Consider the following 27,457-nt stretch of genomic DNA (forward strand, 5'->3'; position numbering starts at 1 on the left):
CTTCTTAATTTGAGGGTGAAAATTTTGGGGGGGACAATTGAAAAAACGTTGTTTGTTTTCCACGACAACGGTGCTCGGAGCCACTGAAAACCCAAGTTTTTAAGGCCCCGTTTACACGACAACGAATTAGTGTATCCGCAAAACTTTCTTCACTTTTAGGGGGGTCCGTTTACACGGCACCAGTTTGCGGATGCACTGTATCCGCAAAGTTTTTAGTCCGGCTCCTCCTGCAGAGACTGCCCAGCGGCAACAGAGCCTGTTACTGCGCATGCACATCTCTCCCCCTCCCTCCTGCTCATCCAGTTGTAAACAAACATGGCGGCCACCTAGTGGTACGACCCGCGGTCCATATTCTAGTTTTATCGTCCATATCAGTAGTTCTTCACGTTTATAATGTGTTGTTCTCTGCACAGGTCTGTGTACTTTCATAACAAAATCAAGCAACGGCGCCCTCCAGTGGCCCGGCATACTAACTACATCGTTGTCTCTGTGTCCGCTGCTGCAGTGTAAACGCACTCCTTTTTTTTAGCGGATTAGGTGTTGTCACGTGAAACGTTGTCGTGTAAACAGGGCCTAAAAAAAGTTGCAAAAGTCACAGTTAACGACAAAAAAAAAGGTTTTAAAATCAAAGTAACTTGAAAGGGTCGGGTTTTACTCAACTTCTGCTCTTTATTTGAGAAAACAACTCGAAATTCTGAGTTCAGAGGAGAGAACCTACGGTGGCCACCAAGAAGAGTATTATACTCTTCTTGGAGCAAAATTGCAAGTATCTCAGAAGAACCTTGCGGCTTTCACACTTCCACAAATGAGATGCGTGAAGAGAACATTTCTACCTTTCAGAATCTAACGAGTTCTGAAAAGGGTGAAATTTAATGGGAAAAGGAGGACCGGCAGTGTTGCTTAAGCATATCATCATATCTCCTGAAAAATAAATACGCATGTCCGCCTGACACTGTGCAGCCGCTCGAGATGATACTTTGATTTTCAAATGCACACTTTGCTGCATCTGCTCGGTAAACGTCATTACATTAATTCATCATCGCGTTATCGACGGAGTGCAAGTTACATATTCTGATGTCATAACAAGATGAAATGAAATTGGCAGCGAGCAGAGACGTTATCGATCGCTGTCTCTATTTATCTTTCACAGTCCATCTCTCCTTCATTCCTTTTTTTTTTTTTTTTTTTTTCCACCCCTCCCCGACTCTAATTTTCTCACTTTGATTCAATTCCAGCTTCGCTTCGTTGACGGGACGAGAAAGAAAAGAGGCAAATAGAAAAGCACTGACAGAAAAAAAAAATCAAGAATATTCTGCAAAATGTAAAACAGACGAGTGGAAGTGACAAATTTAGTGGCAGTGAGATGATTCAAGAGCATCCAGCCGAACGGCTTTGGAAAGTCATAAGAAGTTGCCATATCTATTTATTAAAAAATTTTTCTTGGAAGCAGAAGATGCTCACAGGACACCATCGAGCCGAGTCAAGGGCCGTGTTCTACTTAGGGTCTTTTCACACTGCGGCACGATGAGTCAACAACTCACAAATAACTTGGGCACGGTTTGTGCCAAGTGCAGATTTTCTAGAAACGCAGAGGTCTGATCATCCCGTGAAAACCCCAGAACAGGATTATTTGGATCATTTAATTGGTGACTCAATTCAAGCAGTTTTATTGTGTCGCTCCACTTGTGTGGAATATCTTGAATAATGTACTTCAAACTTTGCTCAAATCTTGGACGTGAGCTTTTCTTGTGGCCTCGGTGAAGAACGGATATGTACAGCATCCTCTCTTCATTGTGTAATTTGATCTAAAGTTAGTTTACATGGTGTGTGTGTGTGTGTGTGTGTGTGTGTGTGTGTGTGTGTGTGTGTGTGTGTGTGTGTGTGTGTGTGTGTGTGTGTGTGTGTGTGTGTGTGTGTGTGTGTGTGTGTGTGTGTGTGTGTGTGTGTGTGTGTGTGTGTGTGTGTGTGTGTGTGTGTGTGTGTGTGTGTGTGTGTGTGTGTGTGTGTGTGTGTGTGTGTGTGTGTGTGTGTGTGTGTGTGTGTGTGTGTGTGTGTGTGTGTGTGTGTGTGCGCGTGCGTGCGTGCGTGGTGAAAATGCTCTATAATCTGTGTACCCTTATGCTCAAATCCAGGATTTAACAGATGCACCAAACCATCTGTATTCCAGATTTTATCGCCAGTTAAATGATTAATATTTCTTACAGAAGTGAACATGACAATCAGTTGCTTTTTATTTCCCAGTTTTCCATGATAGTGACCTCAGGCCAGAAGGTCTGAAAGTGGCCTTCCTGTATTGTTTGAACCCGGCCAGACCCAATCATAAGGTGGTGATTGGTGGAAGGAAACAATCTCAGACTGGTTCCCCTCCACTTCACGGCCCTCAGCTTTTCATGTATTTAATCGTTTGGGGTTCAGATTGGCAGTAACCGTCTCTTCCTCCGTCTCCCACAGTGAAGAACAAGATTTTGTACCGGACCAGCGCCTGTATCGAGATGCAGAAGACCGTCCGGATGTGGCTCTGCAGGAAGAAGCACAAGCCTCGGTGGGCATCGCTCGTCCTCTCTGTCTCCCTTGATTTATTTCCCCGCTTCCTTCCTTCCATCCTTTTATCACTTCATCCTCACTCCACTCCTTTTTTTTTTTTTTTTCCCACCCCGTCTGTGTTTCCATCCATCGATTTTCCTCCCAGTTTTTTTGTTATATAGATTTAGTTTTCCATCCATTCTCCCTCATCCCTCGATTCCTCCTCTCTCCCTATTTCCATCCATCGCCTCCCTCTCTTCCCAGCTTCCTCATTACATTCATCTCCTCTTCCTCCACCTCTTCATTATTTGCCACTTTCACAGCTCGGCGGTGTCACTCTGCCTGGCTCACACTCTCGTACAAACACACCGCTCGGCTTATTACCCTTCCATATTTTCATGATAAACATCTGAGACCCCGTGGGGGTAGGGAAGTATTGGGGGGGGGGGGGGGGGGGGGTAGAGAGGTATTACTAACAGGCTGTGTGACTGTGTTAAGGTGTGACCTGCAGCTGTGCCGCAGTGGTAGCAATGAGCCGGGCGGAGCTCCCAAACCAAATTTGAGATTGAGCGGAGCGACATGACGAGCAGGAAAGTGGCACACGACAAGGGTGGAGGTTAAGTCCTCAGACCTCGAGCAGCAGACGATTGTTAGATTTGTCGAATACAGTCACAACTTTATTATTTTGTTAGTTTTTTTAGTTTGTTCCTGGAAGTTGTTTTGTAACCAGTTAATTTTTCTTTACCATTTAATAGAACCCAACAGTCCTCCACGAGCAGACAAAGAGGAAGGAACCTAATGTGTGGCGGCTTTCTGCTTCGCCGCTTGGTTGTTTGCACATATAAAAAGAAAAAAATGGAGAGGACAGAAACTAGGAAACAAACACGGTGACATAAGACTGCGAGAGAGAGAGCGAGCGAGAGCGAGAGAATGCAGTCACTACACGTCGCTGTTGTCTGGATTATTAGCTGAGCTGTGAAGCAAGGCTCGCTGTTTACAAGACCTCACTCTTCATGATGGAGTGATCAGCTCATCCATCCCGGAGACTGGAGCCACTGCTCCCCCTCATTAGTCGGGACTCAGTTGAGGTGGCCCAGGCTTCTGTTTTGGCCGCCCCGATAGAGGTCTGCCCAGCCCAGGTACCACCTGGAGACATCATGGCCGCATTTACACGACGACGTCTCGAGTGAAAACGCAGCGTTTTTGCATTTTCGCTTATGAAAGGCTTTGCGTCTGAAAACGACGTCTGTTTCCACAGAAACCATCATGTAATGAAACCAGACACACACATGCAGCGGAGAACCATACGTTATCATTAACAGTGGAAGTACACAGACACAGTACACAGTTCAACTCGACCGTCACCAACTCTGAGCTGAGATGTGCAAAAATAAGAAAAACCCGCCTTTAATTCCAAAACAAACCAGTGCAGCAGCCGGAATCTTCTTATTTAAGGTAAAAAAGTTTTCCAAATTCACCCACCAAATTGGGGAAAATGTGCTCCTATTCTGATGTGACAGTGCAACAATAAAAAAAAGAGAAAGATAAGCCTTATTTAAACTGAAAGTCCCTGACAGCAGCATGGCAATAAAGCATGACGACAGTAAAGAAGAGTGAGGTTTGAGTCCATATCAAACCTTCTCTGCATCATTAACAGGGTGGCAAACTGCAGCAGGCGGCGGTAATCTTGTCTCTTGCTGTAATAAGTGCAGCCACTAGTCATTCTGGCAGCTAATAAAGCTTCATCTCCTCCGACTGCTCCGCCGCAGCGCTGACTAATTACTCGCACAATAATCTCAATCACCGTTTGGGCTGCGACACTTGATTCGCCGTAATTAGTTGTGATGATGACACTGTGTTTAAAGCCCCGCTCCCAACACAGCGCTCACGACTCCTCTCCCAAAATAACACCTGACAGATCTCATTGGGGCGGGGGGGGGGGGGCGTCGCTTTATTTACTCATGACATTTTTGGATTTCTCAATAGCGTGTTGCTTGTGGGTTTAAAAAGTCAAACTAAACACAGTACACTAGACACTGGGATGGGTTAAACGGCAACGATTTCAAGTTAAGATGTAAAACTTCCATTGCGTTTCCGGCGTCCGTTTACGAGACGACAGCGGTCGGAGCCACTGAACATGCAACTTTATTTGGAAAACGGCGCCTAAACGTGGGACTTTACGAAAATGCTCGGGCTCTGTCCAAAGTCGATGGCGGAAACGCTGCTACTGTGAATGCACACATCCGTAGTTAAAACTTGTTGTGCACATGCTCAGGAGATGGATATATTGTCTTTGATTTTTCCAACACACGTCTGCAGTTTCCAGCAGAGGCTCATCAAACGGCAAAAACTTTGCTGAATCAGTTGTTTTGGTTCATTTCTTGTGAATCAATAGTATTTTTTTATTTCGATTTCCAGAGCATGAATCAAACTGCATGGAAACATAAGTGGTCTGAGATTGCATGTATGTTGCTCATGCTGATATCATGATAACTATACATTTTCAATGTATCCTGTCGCTCTAGTACTAGTATAACCCAAGACTAAAGTACTGGTGATTCATAGGAAGATGTTTGAATGTTGATATGTGGTGCTGGTGTGAAGTGTAACAGATGCAGGCGACATTTAGAGACTTTTTAAAGACACATGTACAGATGGGTTTATTTCTGTATGAACTCTCCGGTGCTTCTCCAGTGTGCCTGCATCACTTTTTGTTTTTGAAGCTTCCTAACATGCTTCCTGGGTTAAGAGGTCAGCATGTCTGTCTCTTTGTGTGATGAACTGATGATCCATTCAGGAGGTGTCCTGACTTTTGCCCTGTGTTCGCTATAAAAAAAAGTCCCCGCCTCTGCCCCCGCGACCTGGAAAAAGAAGAAAAAAAAACCACACACACCTTCATGAAGGCTTTGAGTTCACTCTGAGTATTTGTGTGTGTCAGGATCGACGGGTTGGTCAAAGTGCGTAACCTGAAGACGAGGATGAGCCGCTTCAACGAGGTGGTGGCCGGCCTGAAGGAGGGCAAGCAGGAGATGAGCCGGCAGGTCCAGGACCTGGACGCCGCCATCGACGCCCTGGTGGGCAAAATTAAGGTGGGCCACGCACGCACGCACGCACACACACACACACACAAACACACACACACACACACACACACACACACACACACACACACACACACACACACACACACACATACACACACACACAGTTTATAAAAACCTGCAATCTGCCTCCGACATGACTGACGCTGCTGCAGTTTGACAGACAGGCGGTGCAGTAAATCCCTGCCTGCTGAAATGGGAACAGATTGGATCTTCAGCATTTTCTTTTCTCTCTTTTTTTTTTCAATATTGAACAGTAGAGCCTGCAACCGTGCTGCTTTTTAACAACTCGTGCAGTCTCTTTTCGCTCGATAAAGAAACAGTTGGAGATATTTCACCCATAAGCCAATAGACTCATTGATTCATAACAGTGTTCACTGTACAACTGAATCAATGGTGGGTGCGTGCATGCAGACCATTTTTGTGCAAGTCAATGAATAAGTAATTGAATACAGTTACTAGTTACACTAAAATTAGTGGGGCATTTTTACTTGTTGCTGCAAATAAAAATTAATTACTTGAGAAAGTAACATTGAATTTAGTATTTATTATTCTTTTTTCATTAGGCTTGTCTTAACCCTTTACTGTGAGTGTGTGTATACAATATATACACATACATGTGCATGCATGTGTATACATATAAACACGTCTTAACTTTATATATGTCTGTTTATTTATGCATGTATAAACACACCTATGTACAGGGTTGGGTCGACTAATGAAAGTCATTAGTCAACTAGTCGGGTACCATTACTCGTCGACTGGTCAGCTAATTCTGATTGTAAATAAAGTTCAAATCTAAGCAGTGAATCTCAAAAATTGACTTTATTTAAGGAACAAAACTGCTAAATTGCATATGCAACAAGAGAACATGGTTTTAACACAGTGAACTACATGGCAATGTTTGTGGCACTAGGTAGACATCATACAGGACATTTATTGAAAGCCCTAAAGTGAAGGCAGTGCCGGCTGCTGGGGAGTGACGGACTGTGTACTCACAGGTGTTACGATTAGAAAAGACACCCAGAGCTCCTCGTCTCACCTGTCAGTGGTCATAATGTTCTGGCTGACCGACCGTGTGTGTTTTTTGTGTGGGCACCGCAGAGCACCATCATGACCCGGATCGACATCGACCACGACTACCAGGCGCTGGTGGCCCGGTCGGAGAAGCTGCTGACGGCCATGCAGAACAAGAAGAAGGAGGAGGAGGAGCGGGAGCGTCTGCGCCGCATCCAGGAGGAGATGGAGCGGGAGAAGAAGAGGAGGGAGGAGGAGGAGCAGCGCCGCAAGCAGGACGAGGACGACCGCCGCCTGTACGTTGTTTTCACACAAACCAAGGGCCACTTGTGGAAGTCGGCGCGTTCGGACGCGTCTTTCCAGAGAAATGTGCTGCAGTGGACGAATCCACTCAGTTTAAAGGACCAGCAGGGATTTACATAATGAGATCGCTGCTCCACAAAGGATTTACTCCTATAGAAGCTCTAAAGTGGTTTCCTTTTTTTTTTTTTTGTTTGTTTAATGTAGCTGACGCTCGTCTTGTCCGGGGTGCTTTACAGAGGGTGCGGCAGCAGAACGAAGCTCCGCTCCCCCAGGGGACCATCATTAGTGGGGAACAAATAGCGAGGATGTCAGAGGTCACAGCCTCGGCGTTAGCCAGCAAAACCTCCACAAAGGAATCAGGTCGCAACTCTGGAGTGAGGAAATTCCTCCTCGCCGGCCTCAAACTGTACAAAGTTCACATGGAGGGATCAGGCACTTCCTGCTAATTTAATGTGATACCAGATCTTATAAATTCCTTTAAAAATTAAATGGTTTTTAACCTCAAAACTGATGATTTTACGATTAGAAAAGAGCCTGATATTTCCAGTAATATCTGAAAGTCTTCAAAGAAACTTGAATTTGCCTTGAGGACTCATTTGTTTTGGATCTTTTCTGGTTCTTTGTTCTTCTTCTTACTTCTAATCCAAATGTCCCACATTGTCTGGCGCACCGTTCAGCTCTCGTTCAGTATTTAGTGGCTCTGTTTGGTCTGAAGACTGAACTTTTATATCTTAAACTCTTGTGAGATTTTATTAATTGACTTTGTAGACTTGTTGGTTTTGGATCCTTTCTGCTCTCGTTGGGGTTTTCTTGTCTTGTCTTGCTCTACATTTAGCGATTTCTCCAACTCCTCTGTCAAATTTCTTTCGGCCTCTGAAGTAAATTTCTGGTGTCGTCGGTCCTCAACTTCACTCTTTTTTAATTCATTTTTATATTTTTGTTACCAGCTCGATTGTTTATAGTTTCTATGTTTTCAAAAGACGTATTGATTATGAGATCAAAAGCACGTTCACACATTTCTGACCTGAAGCCTGAAATGGAGTCATTTTCCTCGGGAATCTTCACGATTCTAACAATCTTGTCTCAAATGAAGTGTTCAGATGGTTTCACTTTTGAATCCATCAAACAGAAAGATGCTGCTTCCTCTCCCGACTGTGGGTTGTTTTTTTTTTTTTTCCGGCTCTGGGAGAAATCTTTCCGAGGGTCTGATGGCGGCCATCGTGTTCGTCACGAGCCACTACCTGCTAATGTGAAACATTAAGAGGCGACGGCACTGAATCTTACGGCTCACTTTCCTCTTTCCTTCTCCTCCGCGGGGGAAAGTTTCCCACCACTCGCCTGAAGGTCAGCGACAGAAACACGAAGAGCTCCGCTGTCAGCCGCCGCAGATCGCTTGGAGATGTTTCTATTCAGATCCTCCAGGAGCCCCGGGGAGGCAGCAGGGGTCAGAGGTCAGCGCCTCCGTGAGCGCACAACAGAAATAGGAAGGCAAAGAGCAGGACGGTTAAAAACAGCTTTAAGATCCGCTGGAAGATACCTGGAGTCTCCCTTCTCGTCTTTTAGAGGAATTTGTCTGAAAGTAGTTTCTTTCTAATCTTTTTTCATGATTCGGTGCCGTGCGAACGCCAGGATGAGCCAAGATGTCTTCTTAATTTAGGATTATCTCAAACTCCGGGTTACACACGGCAACGGGTGCAAAATGCTTCACCTCACGTTTTCACCTGAATTCAGATGCGATTAAAAATCACTACGTGGGCTTTTTATCTGTTTTACAACAGATTTTAAAATGGTTTCAATTGTTTATAAATAATTTGATGGGTTATGGCATACATTTAATGTGATTTCTGTTTTTAATTCAACAAAAATGTTGAATTATCCTCTGATTTTATACTTTCTGTTACTGGTTTACCGGCTCACATCAACGGTACATTATTACCATGTGAATTCAAATTTCAAATATGAAAGAAAAGTGAACTCGATCCTTTATCTGCTGCTCACTGAAATATTTGGAAATGAAGATAATAAACTAGGGATGTCCTGATCACACTTTTTTGCCCCTGATACCGATCCGATTTTTCAGAATTGAGTATCGGCCGATACCGATACTTTCCCGATCCGATACTCACATTGCTATTGCAAATATACTCAACAGTCTATTTTTGGAGCAACTAGGGTGTCTGAAGCTAAAAGCACTATTGGCAGAAGCTTTGTTTAGCTAGAAATTATTGTAAAACTCACTTATTGAATCAAAATTCTTCTCTTTAGTTGTTGTTATAAACTGAGGGAACATCCACACCACGAAAAAACGATCTTTTTCCTCCCTGGCCTTCTCCCAAACTTCCGTCCACACCTCACTATGAACACGGCTCAACACGAGGCTTCAGGGCATGTAGTACACATGCCAGGCCTTTAGGGGCGCTGTGACTCACCAAACACAATAAAAAAGCAGAAGAAGACTTCTATGTGGTCTACATAGAAATGTAGAAGTAGATTTCTGCACATAAACACATAAACCACTGTATATAACTCTAGTTTTATAGGTCTATGGCCCCGCTCCGCCTGCTTCTAGCTTCTGCAGCTCGACCGGAGCTTCTAGTCCCTGATTGTTCTGGTTATTAGGTGACGTTGTGGACCGAGTTTTTTTTTTTTTTTTTTTTAGATGGGCGGGGTGATCGGCTGGATTTGCCGATTCCCGATCACTCACAAATCACTAATATCGGCCCCGATCCGATATCTACCAATCGGATCGGGACATTCCTATAATAAACATCTGGGTCTTGTTAAAGAGCATTTCAAGACCTCGGTTTTCACATTTCTGTTTTTATTTGAATCATCATGGAGAGAAAAAACTTTTCTAAACGATATTTATATGTAATGAGAATCTGTCGGAATATTACCCAGTAGTATAAGTATTTTCTGAAATTTGAATCACCTGATTTTGTGTAAAATGTGTGGTTTTACCAGAAATGTGATGTTTATTAACCTATAATGGTTAGTTCTGAACATATCAAGGTACTTTCTTCCTTTAAAAGTTATTACTCATTTATAATTGGACTTAAACATCCTGATGAAATGGAAGAAACGAACTAAAACAACATTTAGATTGACGGTGTAATGTCCTCTGCACGTCTCACTGGTTCACTCTTCGTCCTCCAGGAAAGCCGAGATGGAGGTGAAGAGGAAGCAGGAAGAGGAGGAGAGGAAGAAGAGGGACGAGGAAGAGAGGCGGATTCAGGTGAGTGTCCCTTCAGCATTAATATAGCATTAAAGCGGTCACTATACATTTCTACATTTTGGATTGTTGCCGAAAATCCAGGCACATGATTGGACATTACCAGTGTATAACCAGTCGGATGAATAGAAAGAAAAAAGCAGAGAAAGTGAATTGAATGGATAAATATGAAAAAATGAAAAGAGAATTTTGGCTTCGTTACATTTAATTGGCTGAAATTATTACGCCATCGGTTGTAATGAGCCACAGTTAGTTTTATGAGTGTGTTCAGTTCTGGGTTTTATCCACCGGGTATTTTGTGCTTCATTTACTTTAGCTGCCATTAGAAAACGAAAATTAAAAAAAAAATCATTTTTACCTGTTTTGGCCACGAGAGGCTGTAAAATACATCACATCCATCATTCCTTCAGTTTAGAGAAGTTGATTTTATGAATAGATGCAAAATTTTAACATTCCAAGTGTTTTTTTCATTAATCATTTAATATTATTTTATTTATTGTATTTTAGCTCCGTATTAATCCCCAGAGGGGAAATTCCATCCTGAATAGACCCATCGGTCGCAGCCGCAGAGCAGCGCTGACGGGGAGCCCAGGGTCTTGCTCAGGGACCCCCCCCCCCCCAGTGCATGGTTTCTTTTGGGAATGTAGGAGGAATCCGGAGAACCCGCAGGAATATAGCCACACACACACACAATGAGAACATGCAGACTCCACACACAGAGGCCCCGGGCCGTATTTGAACCCACAACCTTCTTGCTGTGAGGCGAGAGCGCTAACCACCGCGCCACCATGCGGCCATAAACACGTCAGACGTGAGAGCGCGAGTTTTTAGATTAAAAACTGGCCTTCATTCGTGTGATTGCCGTTGATGTGATCAGATGACGTTCATGGTTCAAGGTTTTTTTTAACTTTGAACTTCAAGGATGTTTCAGGAGCAAATCTTAATGAAAGATGAACTTCATTACAGAAAACCTTCAAACTTTTGAAGTGGTGAAAAGGTGAAAGCTGCAGCATCAATCATCATGTTTTAAGCCCCGCCCCCCTTTTTTTTCTAAACACAGACATGTCAGGCAGGCCATCGCCGCCTCGTATGAAGGTTAAAGTGTGTCTGTGTTCACGTCTGTGCCGTTATTCTAGATCATGTGTTGTTTCCCACTTGGTAACTAAACGGCGTTGTCGCCGTGCAGATGGAGATGGAGGTGCAGATGCAGGCGGAGCGGGAGGAGGATGCGGCCCGGCAGGCCGTCCTGGAGCAGGAGAGGAGGGACCGCGAGCTGGCGCTGAGGATCGCCCAGAGCGAGTCCGAGCTCATCCCAGAGGAGGTGCCCAACGACGCAGGCCTGCGCAGGTAACGCTCACTCTCACGCCTGACATGTTCACTTTGGTTAGTGGAGGAAGATGCTCTATAATCTTGATGTTAGAGGGAGGAAGATGCTCTATCATCTGGATGTTAGAGGGGGAAAGATGCTCTATAGTCGGGATGTTATGGAAGTTACATCAGGGGGAAGATGCTCTATAATCTGGATGTTAGGGAAGTTACATCAAGGGGAAGATGCTCTATAATCTGGATGTTAGGGAAGTTACATTGGGGGAAGATGCTCTATAATCTGGATGTTAGTGAAGTTGCTTCAATAGGAAGATGCTCTATAATCTGGATGTTAGAGGAGGGCTTTGCTCTAGAATCTGGATGTTAGTGAAGTTGCTTCAATGGGAAGATGCTCTATAATCTGGATGCTAGTGAAGTTACATCAGGGGGAAGATGCTCTATAATCTGGATGTTAGTGAAGTTACATCAGGGGGAAGATGCTCTATAATCTGGATGCTAGTGAAGTTACATCAGGGGGAAGATGCTCTATAATCTGGATGTTAGTGAAGTTACATCAGGGGGAAGATGCTCTATAATCTGGATGTTAGTGAAGTTACATCAGGGGGAAGATGCTCTATAATCTGGATGTTAGTGAAGTTACATCAGGGGGAAGATGCTCTATAATCTGGATGTTAGGGAAGTTACATCAGGGGGAAGATGCTCTATAATCTGGATGTTAGTGAAGTTACATCAGGGGGAAGATGCTCTATAATCTGGATGCTAGTGAAGTTATATCAGGGGGAAGACGCCACGTCAGTTTTTGGGAGGAAGATAAAGGTGGAGCTCATGATGAGGCTGCAGCTCTTCCACTCTTTTCATAAACAAAAGCAACAAAACTCCAGAACCTTTGTGAGTTTGTCTCCCGTGGATTCATGCTAATGCTAATGCTCTCTACCGTTGCCGTCCAGAGCAGTTCAGTTTGAAGAAAAACAAAGTTTCTTCTTGAAAGTGTTTGACTCTCTGCTCCTGCAGACGTCCACCTCGGGACTGGAGCTGCTGCCGACGCGTCTCGGAGCCAAAAACTCCTCATTAATTCTTCTTGTTTTTTTGTTTTTTTTTTGGTTTTTCCTTCATTTTGTTTTCTTGTTTCATTCCCAGTAACGGCTCCTCAGTTCCGTCGTCCCCAGAGAGAGCAGCGTAAGACACCCGCCCATTCTCACCCCTCTTGATTTAATCCCCTAATCCTCAATCCCACTTGACATCTGACCTTCTGAACAAACCCCCCTCCCCTGCATGCTGTTACAATCTGCCAGCCAAGCACCTCCCCCCGCCCCCCTGCCCCCCGCCCTCCTCCCCGCCCCCCTCTGATTCCAACTAACTGCCACCACTTTTCCAAACAGACACTTTTACTGCCATATTTACCGTCACCGTCCAGATTTCATCGATCGCTTTGACCACTAACACCTGAGCCGGGCTCGGATTTATCAAACTTCTGAGAATACACGTAAATTATTCTTAAACACTGTTAAAAAAAAACCACCTCACATTTATCAAAAAAAAAAAAAAAACACCTCCACCTCGTATCGAAAACGAACTCTGCGACTTTTAGCTGAATTTATAGGCAGAAGGATTTATCCTCCATCCTCCCTTAATTTAAAATCTTCCTCTTGCAGATAAAAAAAAAAAAAAAAGTGAGTTATTATTGCAATAAAAATCTCCTTTGCTCACGTTATGTTTGCCGCCCACTGCGTTACCCGACCTGGTGCCCATGGAGATGCTTGTTTGGAAAAATCCAAATATTTGGAAGAAAGAAAAAAAAAAAAAAGCGGCAAAAAATTTCATTTTGAAAATCGTTATTTTGGTAAATTTTGCAGTTCTATGGAGAATAATTGGCACAAACAATCCAGTGCTTTACTTTGGATTAAGAAATTAAGGTGAAAAAATACATTCACTGAAGTTATTGACAAAAATTTTAAAAACCAAAATTTAACACCAATTCTTAAAATTCTCAAAAAAAAAACTAAAAAAGTTCTCCCAGTTTTGGAGGATTTGGTCAGATTATCTCTTTCAAACAAATAATCACTTTATTTCATTTAGATTTTTTTAAGTTAAAAAGTGTGGAGGAGATTCCTTTAAAACATATGTTTTTTGTTTTTCCCTGTAGTAATGACATGTGGCCACAGGGGTCACTGTTTGCAAAAGTAGAATTTCCTAATAATAAGCATATTCTCTAATAATCTCTAATATTTTAGCTGGGAGTTTGGAGTTTTGTTTCCATCATATTGGAATCAGATAGTTTGGTTTCCTCTGTGTCGCCTGTAACCATTAGCATTTAGCTTTAGCGCAGATTATTTTGATTTAACTTCAGTTCAGAAGATAGATTATTGCTTTTACTATAATTATTATTATTATTAGCCTCCGTTCTTCTTTGTTTTAGTAGAATATTCATAAGACACCCAGCCCCATCCCGCTTTCTTTATAAATGGACTGATTAACATATATAAATACATAATCTGTTGATAATCTTAATTTAAAGTCAAGTTTTGCAATCAGTTTTCTTAATTGCATCAAGTGCATGCATGAACCTGAGAATCAGGTGGGATGATCTGAGTAGAGAAGCCCTCAGTAGTTTGATGGATTGAAGTCTTGCGACCAGAGTTGAATGGAAGGAGAAGATGATTGGTTACTTCCACTGTGCTCTGCTGCTCCGTCTCCTAATCCTCTAATCCTCTGTTTTACAGCGTCGGTGCTACCACTAAGCTCAAGAGCTTGACCATGTAGGTTTCCTCCTGTCGCACCACAGACACACACGCTTCACGTAGGCCTCAGGTCAGCTCAGGAAGCAGAGCGGCGGCGCGAGGACGCTCCCCGGCTGGGTATACCCCGGGGGTGGAGCCACCCGGGGGAGGAGCCCCCCGGGGATGGAGCCACCCGCTCCAGGGTGGAGCCACCCGCTCCAGGGTGGCTCCATCCCCGGGGGACTCCATCCCCGGGGGGCTCCAGGCCGCAGCTTGACTCACTCAGGGACTCTTCAGGGTTTCCGGCCTGCGTGGCACTGAGGCTGGTCTGATGTGAGGACATGGAAGTGTCCCTCTCAGACGGAAGCAAGAAACATTCAAACCTCCAAACTCTAAATGTGAAGCTGCTCCGGTCTGAATGAGAAAAGGAGGATATTAGAAAAGATTGATTAAAGTTTATTTAGACGGCAGCTTTAATGCAGTTTAATTCAACACGCTGACGATACGAAACAAGAACAGAAAATTGATTCATGCCAAAGGGATGGATGGATGGATGGATGGATGGATGGATGGATGGATGGCTGGATGTTAATCACACGTGTGAATGTGATTAACAGTGTAATTTCGTTGGCCGCTCCAGTTTTACAAGACGAAAGAAGAACCACACCAAATATGGTCACATGTCTGCTAAAAGCCGTATTTTTACAATTACTGATAGTTTCACACACGTACTTACTGTGTATTTATTATCACTACAGTGTGTCGTAACCATTCCCAAGAAGAAAATGCAGGATTAGAACGTAGTTCACAAGTTTTGACTTTCTTTTTTTTTTTTTTTTATTCCAAACATATTTAAAAAAAAAAAAGAAAAGAAACAATTTAAATGCATTTTAATGCTCAGAGTTTATAACCCTATCACCATTGCTAGTGTACTAACTTGTGTATATCGGGCCCGTGGTGCTTTTTTAGGGAGGAAATGGCGAAGGAAATGACCGAACTTCTGGCTAGGTGGGTGGAATCTGTCTGGACAAATCCAATCTCTGCTCAATCCAATGAAAATCCAGAAATTTCATTTAAAAAAAAAAAAAGATAATGGAAATAATTTTTAATTCAAGCAATTCTGTTAAATTTGATTTATTTCTTAGATGTATTTTATTCTGTTATTAATCATTGTTTTGATTTTATACTGAATTAAATATCAATATTTTCTGGATTATTCTGTCAGTAAATGAATCGAAAAACAAATGGATATTTAAAATCTCTGGATTAAAAGTGAAATCCAATGATTTGCTGCTGATCAAACTTAATTCATCTGTTCTCTCTGACCGGGTGTGATCGCCTCTCGGAGGCCATTGTTGTTTCATGCCGCCGCCTCCTGCTGTTTTCACCTTTTCCCCTCTTGTGTTGAACATTTTTCTTCCGCTCAGACCAAACGTGGAAGTGCTGACCTTTCCCACTGAAGTGCAGCTTGTTAAATGTCACTCCAGCTGTTATTTCTCGGCTCCTTCACTCGCCTGGTGCAGATGTTTAAAAGCTGCTGCTGCACACACACACACACACACACAGTTCATCACCCGTCCCCGATACCCCTGTTTTAATCTGCCCACGGTCCCAAGATGATGTCGTTTAACCTGGATGAAGATTAATTCTGTTTCTGCTGGACGCGAACTGCGTTATGATGGGTTGAAGCTGAATTTGTGATTTCTGGTTTTATTCATGTCTGGTTGAAGTTGATTTAGACGCTTCTGGTCAGAGCCGGTTGTTTTGTTTAAAATCCTCTTCTTACCTCTGGTCCTCATCTTGAATTCAAGTTATTTCTTTTCTTTTGGTTGAAGTTGTGTTTCCTCTGGTTAACATCAAGTTACGTCAAATTAAAACAAATTTTTTTTATCTCTGTGTCACGCTAGTAGCTAATCTTGTCATCTTTCGTTGGAGCTAAATTTATTCCCGAGAGTTAAAGATATTTTTTTTTTTACCTTTCATTAAAGCTGATTTCGTTATTTTTCATGAAAGCGAAATTTTCGTCACGGTTTGTTACGATTTGTCGCTCATTTTTCGTTATCTTTGGTTGGGGATCATCTTTCTTATTTTTCATTAGTTTTCCGTTAGTTAACCTTTATTTCGAGGAGATTTTGTCACGTTGGTTTAAAGCTCTTACCTTCAGTTAAAGCCGATATATTAGATATCGTGATTGTCTTTGGCTGAAGCGGATTCCTCCCTCTGGCCGGAGCTCGTCGTGGTTCTCTCTGAGAGGTGTCGTGAGCTCGCCAGGTGAAAGTTCACCTGCTGCCAGCAACAGCCGCTCCGGTGCCTGAACCTTCCCCTCAGGTTACTGGAACCTTCCCTGGTTTTTCCATTTGGCGTTGGCGTGAATGAATGTTTTGCTTGTTGGCTAATTGGCTGGAGCCTCGGCGGCGGGGCAGAAGGTGACTGCGTGGCCGCCGCTCGCTGCCAGGAACACCGTGCAGCTGTCCCCGGGTCCGACACCCGGTAGGATCAGCGGCGCAGCAGGTCCCGCCTCGCCACTTCCTGTAAGTGCACTCAGAAGGGGCAAATCCCGGTCTAGGGATTAATGGAGCCTGCGAGCGCGGGGGCGGGCGGGGCCTCCTGCAGCTGCACATGTTTACGCCACCAAACGGTCGTTTGTAATCAAGCAGGAGGAGCAGCCGCTGCTCTCCCCGGGCTCCCGCAGACTGTAGCAGCATGCATCCTAATGCCTCTCCAGCCCTCCGCAGGCCTCCTCTCTTCCCTCATTACCACGACGCTGCCGACCCCCGGCGAGCTTCCCCAGCTTTCACCTCCACGTCTGTAACCGGCGGCGTGACGCCGCCTGAAACTCTGTCTCACCCGACGGCTTTCACCTGGGTGGAGTTTACCGGAAACGTTTCCCCCTCCGTCACGTGCACATTGCTGCAGTGTCCCAGCGTCTGGAGGTCTTCAAGTCTGATTTGTAACCTGGAAAACAATCCTCTGTTTAATTCTGTGGAAACAAACAAGTGAAAATGTGGCGTTTTATCACTTAAATACAAAGTTTTGCACAACTCTAAATTCTCCAAGTCCCCAAAAAAAAAAAATATGTATATATGTATATATATATATATATTTTCCATAATGTTTTTCAATGTCAAGCCAATTTAACCTCCGAAGTACAAAGGCATTGGGAAAAAAAATTGTAACGTTTTACAATGTCAAGGTAATTTTAGCTCCCCAGGATGTATTTACATTCACAAATCTAAAATTTTCCACAATACTTTTCTGTCAAGCCAATTTTACTTCCCGAGTGCAAAGTTAATTCTAAAATGTTCCCCAGTTTGCTTTTTGTTTAGTTTTTTTTCAGTATCAAGCCACTAATCGTTCCTAATCAGAACTCTAAAAACCACCATGTGGCATTTTGCCGCCTTTAGCATGCTACTTAGCGCTAAGCTAGCATTCACGTCTGCATAACTCGATTCAACAATTGTTTAACGTTCGATAAACCGACGTCAATGTGCAGTTCACCAGTGAGCACATTTGAAACTAGTTATTTTTTATTAAAGATAACTAAAGTTTATGCTTTCCGAGGTTCTGCTGATCGAATTGGACTTTTTTTTCTTCTTTTTTTTCTACATCCGGTGCTTCAAAGTTAGCGCTGCTTCTTGATTGAGACACGGTGTTAAAGACGTATTGAGAGTTTTCTGCTTTGACTCGCTGACATGAATGCAACCAAAACTTATTAGGAATTTCCCTCCGATGCACCGGACGGGTCTAACGTGTGAATCAGCCCAATAGAGGCTCAAATTCAACCCCCAACATGTAATGAAAGGTTTACAAACTTTTTTTTTTACATTTTATTATTCATGCACTGCATAAAATCAGCTGTAATGTTAGTATGGAGCTTTTAAAGAAGAAAAATGTAAAAAAAAAAAAAAATCTAATTTAATGAGATAATTTATATCCGTGTTATTTAAAAAATTTTAAAAAGCGATTTGGTTCCTCTTGATGAATGTTCTTTAATCTTTCCTTTTCACAATCCAGTAAATTACAAACTTTTTCACTTTTAAATAAAAAGATCAAATATTTGCAAAACTATGAGCTTTCAATGAAACCAAATCCAGTCAGACGTTTTAATTTAGCGTCTTAGTGGAAAACTTTCAGATCTCCTGAATATGAAGCGGAGCTGTGGAACATTTCTGATGTCGCACGTCTTCCAGACTTTCAAGTAAACGTCATTAAAACCTCGTTGGTAAACTCCACCCCGGTGTTCAGCGACCTCCAGATCTGAAGACCCCCCCCACCCCCCACTCACCGCCCCTCTGTCAGACGGCGTCCCGACGCTTCCCGCTGTGGGTTGTAGTCGCTCACCTTCTTCTTCTTCTTCTTCTTCTTCTTCTTCTTCTCCTTCTTCTCCTTCTCCTTCTCCTCCTCCTTCCTGTGATCAGAGGTCCACAGGTTCAGGCCACCAAAGCCGCCGCCGGCGCAAAGAAGTTTGAGCTGAGCAAGTGGAAGTACGCGGAGCTGCGGGACGCCATCAACACCTCGTGTGGTGAGTTTCTGCTTCACAGCCCAACACCCCGACGCCGGGCTCCCCAACGACAGTGGGACGACTCTCACGTCACTATCGGGTCTTCTCAGGACTAATGAGTCACTTCTCAGTAAACAAGGCTTTAGGAGACAGTAGCTGGTTCGTCCTCTGCCTCGGGCTGAAAATAGAAGCGGCGGTGTGTTTGTTCGCTCGTCTGGTTTTACCCACTTTCCGCACCACTTCCTCTTATTTTAGTAAACGGCGCTTTGCCTCATTGGATGACCACTTGTCTCATGTGGGAGTGAGCCGCCGTTCCCAACAAAGCCCGTCATGATGATACCGCGGGTTCGCATAACAGCGGTCGTTATGGCGGTGCTGAAGTCTACTTCACCTTTCGCTCTGACATTCAGGAAGCAGCTGATGATCCTATCCCGGCTGAAATACCTCAAATTAAAGCCCCACCAGAAAACTAAATGGGTTTTTTGTTTTTTTTTTACAGGCAAAAACTAAAGGGAGGCGTTTTGTTTCACCTCTTTCTCAAATTTCTGGACCAAATATAAAACTGCAGTAGACTTCAAAGCACGCACACACAAGTTGCATCACACGCACACAGGTTGCATCACGCACACAGAAATCACACAAATATTCTCACACCGAAGTTGGTGTCGACATCACATACACAACACATAATCCTACGTATACGTTTTGTCAATAACCTATATGTGTGTGTAATGGGATTTGTGTGTACACGTTAGTGTGTCTGCAGTACGACTTACATGTACTGTACTATCAAGTGATCTGTGTGTCCGTATACACTCCGAGATGTGTGTCTGCAACGCGACCTCCGTGTACTTAAATTTGTGTGTATGTATACAAATTTGTGTGTGGAAGCAGTCAAAGTACACACACTCTGTACACAGAGAGATGAATCTCATTACACACACACAACAAGACTGCATTTCAGGAATACAAATCAAGTTAACTTGCATGCAAATGGCAACACACACACACACACACACACACACACACACACATGCACACAAATCATTTTAGGTGTACACGAGATACACAGCTCTCCACACGTCCCTCTGCTCCTATTGCTCCCGTACGCCGCACAACAATGAAAATCTGAGTATTTGTTGTTTAGGTGTGTTTTTCTACATCCTTTTGTTCCGACATGCGACACAACAATAATTAGCTGCTGTCATGCGAGTCGAGGAGGTTAAACGTGAGCAAAACGTCCTCGAGGATTAAAAAAGACCTGGAAATCCTCCTCCACTCTCCTCGTAATGCAGAGTTCAACATGTCCTCTCGCACGCAGCGGGAGCGTAGAGGACGGCGGCGGGGAGGCAGACGACTCGCACAAATGAGACGTGTGAAGAGTCTTAATGCACAAACACACACACACACACACACACACACACACACACAAATGAGGCGGTTAGCTGTTAACAGGCGGCCCGGCTCCCAGCCACGGCGAAGACATCAAATCCTGATGTGATCACGTTCTCGGCTGCAATAATCTTGGATCGGCGGGATAACCGTCGGACGCGTGGCGGCGATGAGGGGCTTGTTGACACCTGTCACGCTCGCCGCCATCGTGAGCTGATTTCAGCTCCGCACGTCCTCCCCTCTCGCCATTCGTCTGCCTCCGAAGTATTTTTGTTGAGTCGACGTTACCTAAGCACTTAGTGTGCATTAAGCGTCTCGTCGCTCGCTGTTAGCCCTCGCTCTTTTGGATGCCAAATTGAACGTGTTTCTTTTCTCTCTTTTCCTTTTTTCTCCCCGCAGAAGTCATTTATCTGAATCTTCCTCATGAAATGTGTTATCATAAAGCAGCCGGCTGCAGGAATCCTGGTCTTTTGGTTGGTTTGTGTCAGCCATACTAATCGTGTTGGGATTTTATTGTACATCTGCTCCGTGGATGGAAAATGAACAAAAGCTAATGCGTATGTGGAGGGGTGAAGCTACAGGAAGCAGCTGTGCCCCGACTGGGGAGGAGGATCGGTCTCTGGGTCTTATTGTTTTAATAACTTTATAGCAGTCAAACTCGTGTGGTCAAAGAAAAACAATCGCTCTCACTTTGCTTTAAAAGTCCTATAATAAGCTAAATTGACGGTTTTACACCAGTAATATTTGTCCCCACAGCTTGTTTGAGGCCCGTGAAGTGAAGAATGTCTGTCATCTTCCTCACTTGTTGCTCCACTTTTTAGAGAATCTGAGATTTTCCCTTCATGACATCATGTGGGGAAATAGACATTCCCTCTGGTAGTGGAGCGCTGCCTCACTGATATACGGAATAAATTCAGTATAATATGAAAAACACAAATATATTTAGACGCACAGTATTTTTAACTCACCGTCTTCAGGAATCTCCTCCTGGGTCAGATTCTGGTTCAAACTGGTTGAACGACAGCGTTTATACGAGATTAGCGCATTGTCGTTTCAAATTGACTGGGTTCCCTGTTAAATGGTGACTAACTTCCTTTAGCGTCCATCATTACTACCAGTAACAACATATATTAAAAAAAGACCCACAGAAGGTACGACACTTGAAAATGTCGTAGTAAATGCTGTTAAACAGCGTTCGTCAGCACAGCTTCTGATTTCTCATTGAGTTTTTAAATGTCCGTTATTAGCAGCACAAAGGGACGCTAAAGGGTCACCAGTTAACAGGGAAACCACTTATTGTGATACACCGGGAAGCTCTTATTCTTTAGACAGGCCTTGAGTAGGCATGGACAGACACAGCTCATTATTATTTAAAGGTACAGACACAGAAACAGCCTGTTCTCAGTAGAACTTACTAGAGGGACTTTTAGACTGGTTTAAATTCAGGACCAAGGCTGGATTTGGGGAAATACACTTTGAATACAATGTTGTTGGACCTCTGACACCGACGTGTCAGAAGTTCCTGAAAAGTGCCTTTGACTTTTAGTTCCAGGAACTTCTCTTCAAGGAACTAAAACAGCTCCTGTGCCAGTTGTTTCCTGTGCTTCACCCCAGCCTGAAGTCCCAGGAGTATTCTGAATCTCAGTGAGATTGAATGAATAGAAAGAAGTCCATGTAATTTTACAAGACCAAGGTCTTCCTGCACTGGAGTTGTTAATGTCGCCACAAAACGGAAAAGACGACATGAACCTGAGGAATTATGGAGAAAAGAGTCGTTTGTTTGGACTGAAAAAGAGGTTGAACGTCTTGAACCACTGGATGATAAAACAAACAATTCTAATAAAATGTGAACAACTGAGGTAAAAGCCAAAATGAGTTCATTAGTTTCTGTAGCATGAACATGTATTCTTTCATGGTTTTTTTGTTGGTTGGCATGGTTACTAACCAACAATAAAACAATGGTAAGTTTTGAGGGGGTGCCTTCAGACATTTTCACCGTAAACAGAGATATAGAGCGAGCGTCATCAGATTTGATTCATTCTGGGATGTTCATTAACTTCAGTCGTCACTGAGGCTAAGATCAGATCTTCTACAACAAAAGGGACCTTTGTTCCACCTGAGCGCCTCCTGAGCATTAGCATGATGCTACATGTGCGGCTAACACTACAGTGGACGATGACAACAAGCCTGTGACTCTCAGTAAAGTGTTTATGTAGCTTTATTCTGGTTTCAGTGCAGTAAGGTTTGCTTTCAAGAACGAAGGCAGCTTGTCTCGTGACCTTAAAACTTCCATAAAGAGTTTATGTTTCATCCATAAAATGGGCTTTTAGACTACAAATCATGAAAACTGGTGGCTTTAGTGGAGCTCTGGAATGACAAAAACACCCTGAAAACTAGAACAAAAGCTTCTCTTTAAAGCTGCTCCGTCCATAAAAATGAAGGACTTTGAGTCGAAGGTGTCTCACTGGTTTTCTGCCTCTCGCCTGCAGACATCGAGCTGCTGGCCGCCTGTCGGGAGGAGTTCCACCGCCGGCTCAAGGTTTACCACGCCTGGAAGTCAAAGAACAAGAAGAGGAACACCGACACCGAGCAGCGGGTGCCCAAGTCCATCACCGACTACGGTACGACGGACCGGAACTCCTGCGATGATTCTGTCTCGGTTTCCAGAGCGACGTCTGTGTTTGTTCTTCAGTTTGAGGTTTATTGTGGAGCTCTGGTTTCAGTCCACTGTCAATCTTTTATTTACTTCTTTTTTTTAATAAGGGGTGCTCGATAATCTAGTTTGACTTCCTTCATGATGTTACCGAGTTAGTTCAGGATTGAGACGAACCTCCCTCTAGTTTCCAGGACTTGCGAGTAACGAGCCCAATGGATCATCACTGCCTGTAACTGATGACGTCAAAGTATTCAGTTACTGGACCGTCACTGGCGTAGGTAGAGTCGGGACCGTCTGAACAGAAACGTGTTGTTCGGTTCTGTGTGGCAAAACAAGTCGTACGTCGGCACGAGGAACAAACTCGCGCCGTCTCTCACCTCTCCACGATGCCGCCGCCGCCGCCTCATCTCCTTGTGCCACACGCCGAGTTGTCATGACGACAAAGAGCCCTCATTCAGAGCGGCCTATTGTGTGCTCTGCTCAGACTACTGATTGGACCGTGGAGAGAGACGCACACACACACACACACACACACACACACACACACACACACACACACACACACACACACACACACACAGGCTTTCATCTTCCGTCTCTCAGTCCTGATCAGACTCGCTGGAGTCGGCGTGAAGCTCCGTGCGTCTCATCTTAGGTTCACTCAGGTAAACCACGACCTCCACAGAGCGTCTCGCTCCGCTCTGCCATCCCGCCGCTCTGGACGGACCGAGAGCTTCCTGCCTCTCACCTCCGTGTCCATTTCGAAAACAATCGTCTGCGGCAGAGACGCCCAGAGGAGCTCGAAATGTACGGGAGAGAAAAGATGGAAAACCTGGAGGAGGAGCCGTCAGATGGTCTGAAGGTTTCAGCTGCTGAGTCTTTCTAGAACATCAGACCGGCGCTTCCTATATCGAAGAGAACGGTCGGAGGCTTCGATCATCTGAGGTGGTCTAAACTAGAATAGCAACAAAAACACTGAATCAAACTTTTTCTAGAACCAACGTTTCATGTGAACCCGCGTCGGGTTTTTGTTTTTAACACGGCAACGTTTTGGATTCCACGGAACTTCCACGAAAATGGCAGAAAAGCTTTAACGATGTAGCTTTCATGTTTGGCCACTAGTGGGTGCTGCTGTTTGTTTTTTTTAAGTCCTGCATGCTAGATTTTCTCGACTCACTTTCTGATTCCAAGTAGCAAATTTTTTTCTTCTGTTTTTGTCGAGTAGCTCCCTCGTCCAAGTCGACAATAAACTCCCAAAGCACAGTGCGTAAAAACTTTATAGTATATATGTTTATTTGACGATAGTGGAAGGTTTGCGATGTGCAGCCGTATGAAGGCTCTCATACAAAGTTTTCTCTGTATCCTGAAATAGTGTTTTGCTCCTGTAAATCTAGTTTCGACCACCTTGGAATGAATAAAGCCTTGGACCATTTCTGTGCTCTCCGGCGCCCCCTTGAGAGGGCCCGGAACCCTCGATTGGGAACCACAGAAGAAGAAGTTTAAACAAAAACAAAACCAAGTCATTTCACTCTCTTCTGTGTCTGTTGTCGTGTGTGAGCTCGTCTCTCCTCGCCGAGTTAACGATGGATAATATTTGTGTGTCAGCAGTGTTTCACGTGTCTCCATCATGTCTGTCCAGAAGAAACAAACGGTTGACGTCTCACTTGTTGCTGCTGTGTTGCATCACTGTCTGCAGTCTGTGTAACCTGGCATGTTTACTTTCAGATCATGCACCTCCCGTGAGAAAAGCATGTAAGTGCTCTTTTCAGTGTGTAACGCTACTAACCGGCAGAGCTGCACCCCCCCTTTCCTGTATTAACCCCCCCCTCACCAACTCCATCTTCACCACCACCCAGCCCTTCAAACATGGCCGACATCTGCTCCTCTCTGGGTCGCTGCTGCTTTCAGCTGCTCTGTTTAACAGAAAACGTCCTCATGGAGATTATCTGAACAATCTGTTATTGACTCTCCCGCATGGAGGGGTTCTCATGCGGGGGAAGGGCGGGGGCGCTTTCAGGGCAGTTCGCCGGGGTCGGTTTGGACGATGGCGTCACGTTCGCCGGAGCGTGACGGGAGGAGAAGGCCGCCGCACTCGCTGATTGGCTGCAACGGTTTGTGAAAGGGAGAGAGGAGAGAAAAAGAAGGTGTTGCCGGTGAAGCTTCGCTCTATTCTGCTGCTTTAATGAAGGGTTTAGATACACGGCGGCCCGGCGAGCCGTGAGGCACGACTGCACACATATTAAATCCTCACTGGAGTCTGACTGACGAGGGTCCGTCTAAGCGCTGCCTCCAGAAAATACTACAGCAGCCGCAGTCCGCCAGAACATTATGACCACCGACGGGCGAGGAGAATCACACCGACCGTCTTTATTGCGTAACGAATGCCAATAACGTTAAAAAATGTTGCTTTTCTCAACGTGATGAATTCGATAACGTGATAACGATCCTTTAATAAACAAGCTCAGTAGCGACTGAAGCACAAGGAATCCAGCAGTGTTGTCATTGGTCGGCAGGGTTATGGTGGAGGCGGGGCGATGATGTCATCTGATGAAGTCGGTGTAATCTTCGCTCGTAAAGACAGAGACGTTGAGCTGGCCTCTTCAGAATTTTCCGCTCATGGTGATTATTTCTAAACATACGCATGTGGTTTAGTTTAGTGCTCTGAGAGTGCGTTCACACCAGCACTGCAGGTTCCAGACCAGTTTCAGGGAAGGTCCGCCTGATCCAGACCCAAGGAATCAACTCTGCGTCAAAACGTGGATCCTGGTTCTCTTGCAGATAAACGGACCTCCGGTTCACGGACTGCGGGAACCCGTCGGGGACGATCAGCGTACGTAAAGCGCAGTGCATTCTGGGTAGTAAACAAACAGATCTAGCAGCGCCAATCAAACGAGCAGCCGTTGTAATTGCGTGACGCCCAGGCGGTTTGTCCGCCACTGAACGTGCAAGTGTGAAAGCAAATCAAAGCAAATGATGGTTTGACAATGTTGGGGTCCTGGAATGTCCCCGCATTAAAAACTCTGGATATTTCCTCCGTTGCCATGAAGACGGTCAGAAGACGGTGGACAGACCGAAGCCCTTCCTGTGTGGGCGGATCGTCAATGTAGGCCGTTAAAACACCCAAAGTTCCCAGATGGTTTCTGTCGGTTCAGTCCTTGTTTGTTATTTTAGGTGTTTTTTTTAACGGTTCCACAATTTTTGAACTCCCTCTCGCCCCCTGCTGGCTCACCTCCAAGACTTTGGTATCCAAACCTCCTTAAACGCAACAAGCAGCAATCAGCGACCTGGGTGTATCCTGCTCCGAGCTCATTTCAAGTGCTCCTCTTCAGGAATATTCTGCTTCTTTCTCTGAACAAGTAGTGCTGATTTAAGAAATGTTTTTTTTTATCAACTGTCCTTCATCTTCCTTCTGGTAGAATCTGCTAGACGAAGGTTGAGTTTGTTGGCGTGGTTCTTCCTCAGTTTCTCGCCTGTCTTGGTGGTCGGAGGTGCCGTTTGGCGGGTGGTGACAGAGCGACGCTTCGTTCTCAAACAGATGGTCACAAGACGCTGCGGGGAAAAAAAACAAAAAAACAACCCAACTCATTTTTAACAAGGTGTTTGGTTCTGGACAAACTGTATTCTGACACATGAATCTCTCCGCTCAGGAGAATTCAGGCTCTCGCACGATTTCTTGATTTTTAAAACTTGAAAACAAGACACACCGTCTGGCTGAATTTTTTATTTTTTTTCCCCGCAGCGAGCTGATTCACTCTCGTGCTGATATTTGTAGAGTCTGTAGCTCCTTATGTTGCCACTTCTTGTAGAAAGATGCAAATGTTTGATGTCTCACACGAGTAACTCGGAGGCTCGGTGAACATCTGTCCTGCTTCACGACTGGCCGACTGTGCCCCCCCACCCCACACCACCCCCACGCCACCGCCATCTGCACTGACCCTCATGCAGCGGCGACGGGACGGAATCTGGCCGGTTGGGGTCCGGTTCAGCCCAGCAGAGCAGAGCTGGTGCTGATGGGAAACCTGCAGGACGTCCCTGTGAACTCACCTGTGTGTCAACAACCAGAGGCAGGACAGACGGTTACGTTACAGGACCAAATCAGAGCCGACGCGGCTGAACTCATCAGTTACGAGGCGAAAACCTGCAGGCAGAGATCTGGGGCTGTTTCTACTCCGTCACTCTACTTTACTCGCTTCCTTTGGACGCAAATATCTTTACTGCAGGTTGACCTTGAAGTACAGGTGTGTAGGATTTACTGCAGTACAGCGGGTGTCCTCCAGGGGGCAGCAGAGAGCTTTCGCCTATCAAACTCCTATTAACAAAATCATCTTACAAACAAATAATTAGAGGAACGAGTTTTGATTTCCTCCCTGAATTTAATTAATGTTTGGTGGGATTTCCCAAACTTCCGTTTTTGTTTTTTGTCTCTCCGTGAAATTAGCATCATTATTTCCACAGTATTATTTAGGATGAAATCTGCCTGCACATAAATATAAAGACCTGTTAGTTATTCCTGTTTGCTTTTGTTTTAATTCATATTTAATGTGATAAAGTGAGATTAGCAGATAAAATCTGAAATCTGCAAAAAAAAAACGAAAAACAACCTCTGACTGTGAAACCTGTCATTGACGATGATACAGGAATTTTAAATGTACTTGTTATGGTGTTTTTTTACCCTCAAATTCGGTGACC

At 44.5% G+C, this 27,457-nt stretch overlaps 1 protein-coding gene across 8 annotated transcripts in view; it reads left to right on the top strand.

The window, feature by feature from the left end:
- Positions 1–27,457, top strand: part of myo6a (myosin VIa) — a 134,305-nt gene that overhangs the window by 102,875 nt on the left and 3,973 nt on the right. The window contains exons 24-34 of one of the 8 annotated variants that reach the window (XM_080490682.1): positions 2,452–2,542; positions 5,462–5,612; positions 6,729–6,937; positions 10,101–10,179; positions 11,363–11,523; positions 12,640–12,678; positions 14,223–14,258; positions 15,189–15,227; positions 18,638–18,741; positions 22,602–22,733; positions 24,494–24,520. In XM_080490682.1, coding sequence (XP_080346808.1) covers positions 2,452–2,542; positions 5,462–5,612; positions 6,729–6,937; positions 10,101–10,179; positions 11,363–11,523; positions 12,640–12,678; positions 14,223–14,258; positions 15,189–15,227; positions 18,638–18,741; positions 22,602–22,733; positions 24,494–24,520 — 1,068 coding nt within the window. The remainder of the gene's footprint in view (positions 1–2,451; positions 2,543–5,461; positions 5,613–6,728; positions 6,938–10,100; positions 10,180–11,362; positions 11,524–12,639; positions 12,679–14,222; positions 14,259–15,188; positions 15,228–18,637; positions 18,742–22,601; positions 22,734–24,493; positions 24,521–27,457) is intronic. The other 7 variants (XM_080490683.1, XM_080490684.1, XM_080490686.1 and 4 more) reach the window with 7 other exon arrangements.

Source organism: Lipophrys pholis (assembly GCF_963383615.2).
Source record: "Lipophrys pholis genome assembly, chromosome: 21".
Classification (NCBI taxonomy): Eukaryota; Metazoa; Chordata; class Actinopteri; order Blenniiformes; family Blenniidae; genus Lipophrys; species Lipophrys pholis.